The 1,473-nt window shown below is 40.8% G+C and overlaps 1 protein-coding gene across 1 annotated transcript; it reads left to right on the top strand.

Moving 5' to 3' along the window:
* Window positions 1-413: 413 nt before the first annotated feature.
* Window positions 414-1,468, top strand: LOC120859266 (protocadherin alpha-7-like; the record flags this gene model as incomplete). The annotated part of the gene is made up of 1 exon (XM_040235430.1): window positions 414-1,468. A coding segment is annotated over exon 1 (612 nt), but the record flags the coding sequence as incomplete, so codon positions are not given.
* Between the last annotated feature and the right edge of the window lie 5 nt (window positions 1,469-1,473).

Here is a 1,473-nt window from a genome sequence, read left to right as displayed (position 1 = left end):
AAAGGAGTTGTGACAAGATGACACAATAAGAAGCTATTGCAATAATTCAGGACAGCAACAATATTTAAAACCCACTTAGGCACAGGTAAAACTTGGAAAGCATTAGAATACAGATGTTAATTATTTTATTTGCATTGGGAACATAGGGGTGAAATATTTTTAAAAAACACCTCACTCTGTTAAGTAGAAGTAAAAAGGATAAAACACCACAAGCTTGATTAAAGTCTGCTTTCTTAAGAATGTGGATTATTTCCTTATATTACTTGCTTCCCCAAACAAACAACCTTTCTAAGTTTTTCTTCCATTAGATTCTTGAGATCCTGGGTCCCTAGAGAGACCAGGAATTTTCTTAAAATAAATTGAAATTTATTTCAGAAAAATTGAATTTTCTGAACTGTGAACTAAGGATTTTAAAATTTAGTATTGCTAACATAATTCAATTTGTCACTAATGTTTTTATCCTAATTTTAAACGTTTTGTAAAGAACATATTTTCAAGGCATGAGGAAGCCACAATTATGGTCATATTAAATATTAGGCACATAAGTCTTCTAATAAAGCCTTAAGCAAGCATGAGAAATATGGTCCTACACTTTAAGAAAAATAAAGAAAAATTCAGAGGTTGAAATAAAACCTCGTGTCCTAATAATACAAAGCTGATTTTTTAATTCATACTTACTATTTGGGCCACATGATGTCGCTCTTTACTGTGAAATTCTCTCAATTCAAGACAGAGTTAAGTCACATTGGAAAGAGTCTCCACTCTGTTTTAATATTCGGAGGTTGAACAATGGCGAACATATCATGAAAATAAAGAAGGGATAAGAAGATTCCTCTAAATTTTGGAACAAGATACAATGATTGGAAGAAAATCCCAACAATTTGAGATGTACCCAAATCTAGGTGACTTGGGGAACCGGCAGCTATTGCTATTTTTTATAATTCTCTCGATCTGGAAGACAGCAAGTGGCCAGGTCCGCTACTCGGTGTTGGAAGAGGCCAAACATGGCACCTTCGTGGGCCGCATCGCCCAGGACCTCGGGCTGGAGCTGCAAGAGCTGGTGCCCCGCCTGTTCCGGGTGGCGTCCAAAGACCTCGGGGACCTTCTGGAGGTAAATCTGCAGAATGGCATTTTGTTTGTGAATTCTCGGATCGACCGGGAGGAGCTATGCGGGCGGAGTGCGGAGTGCAGCATCCACCTGGAGGTGATCGTGGATCAGCCGCTGCAGGTGTTCCACGTGGAGGTGGAGGTGAAGGACATTAACGACAATCCTCCCGTGTTCCAGGGGACACAAAAGAATCTGTTTATCGCGGAATCCAGGCCGCTTGACTCTCGGTTTCCACTAGAGGGCGCCTCCGACGCAGATATCGGGGAGAACGGTCTGTTGACTTACAGGCTGAGCTCCAGTGAGTATTTCTCTCTGGAAGTACCAACCACCGACCAACAGGTAAAACCTCTCAGTCTTGTATTACG

Source organism: Oryx dammah, unplaced genomic scaffold, assembly GCF_014754425.2.
Source record: "Oryx dammah isolate SB20612 unplaced genomic scaffold, SCBI_Odam_1.1 HiC_scaffold_390, whole genome shotgun sequence".
NCBI lineage: Eukaryota > Metazoa > Chordata > Mammalia > Artiodactyla > Bovidae > Oryx > Oryx dammah.
This window is presented reverse-complemented; position numbering and strand designations above follow the sequence as displayed.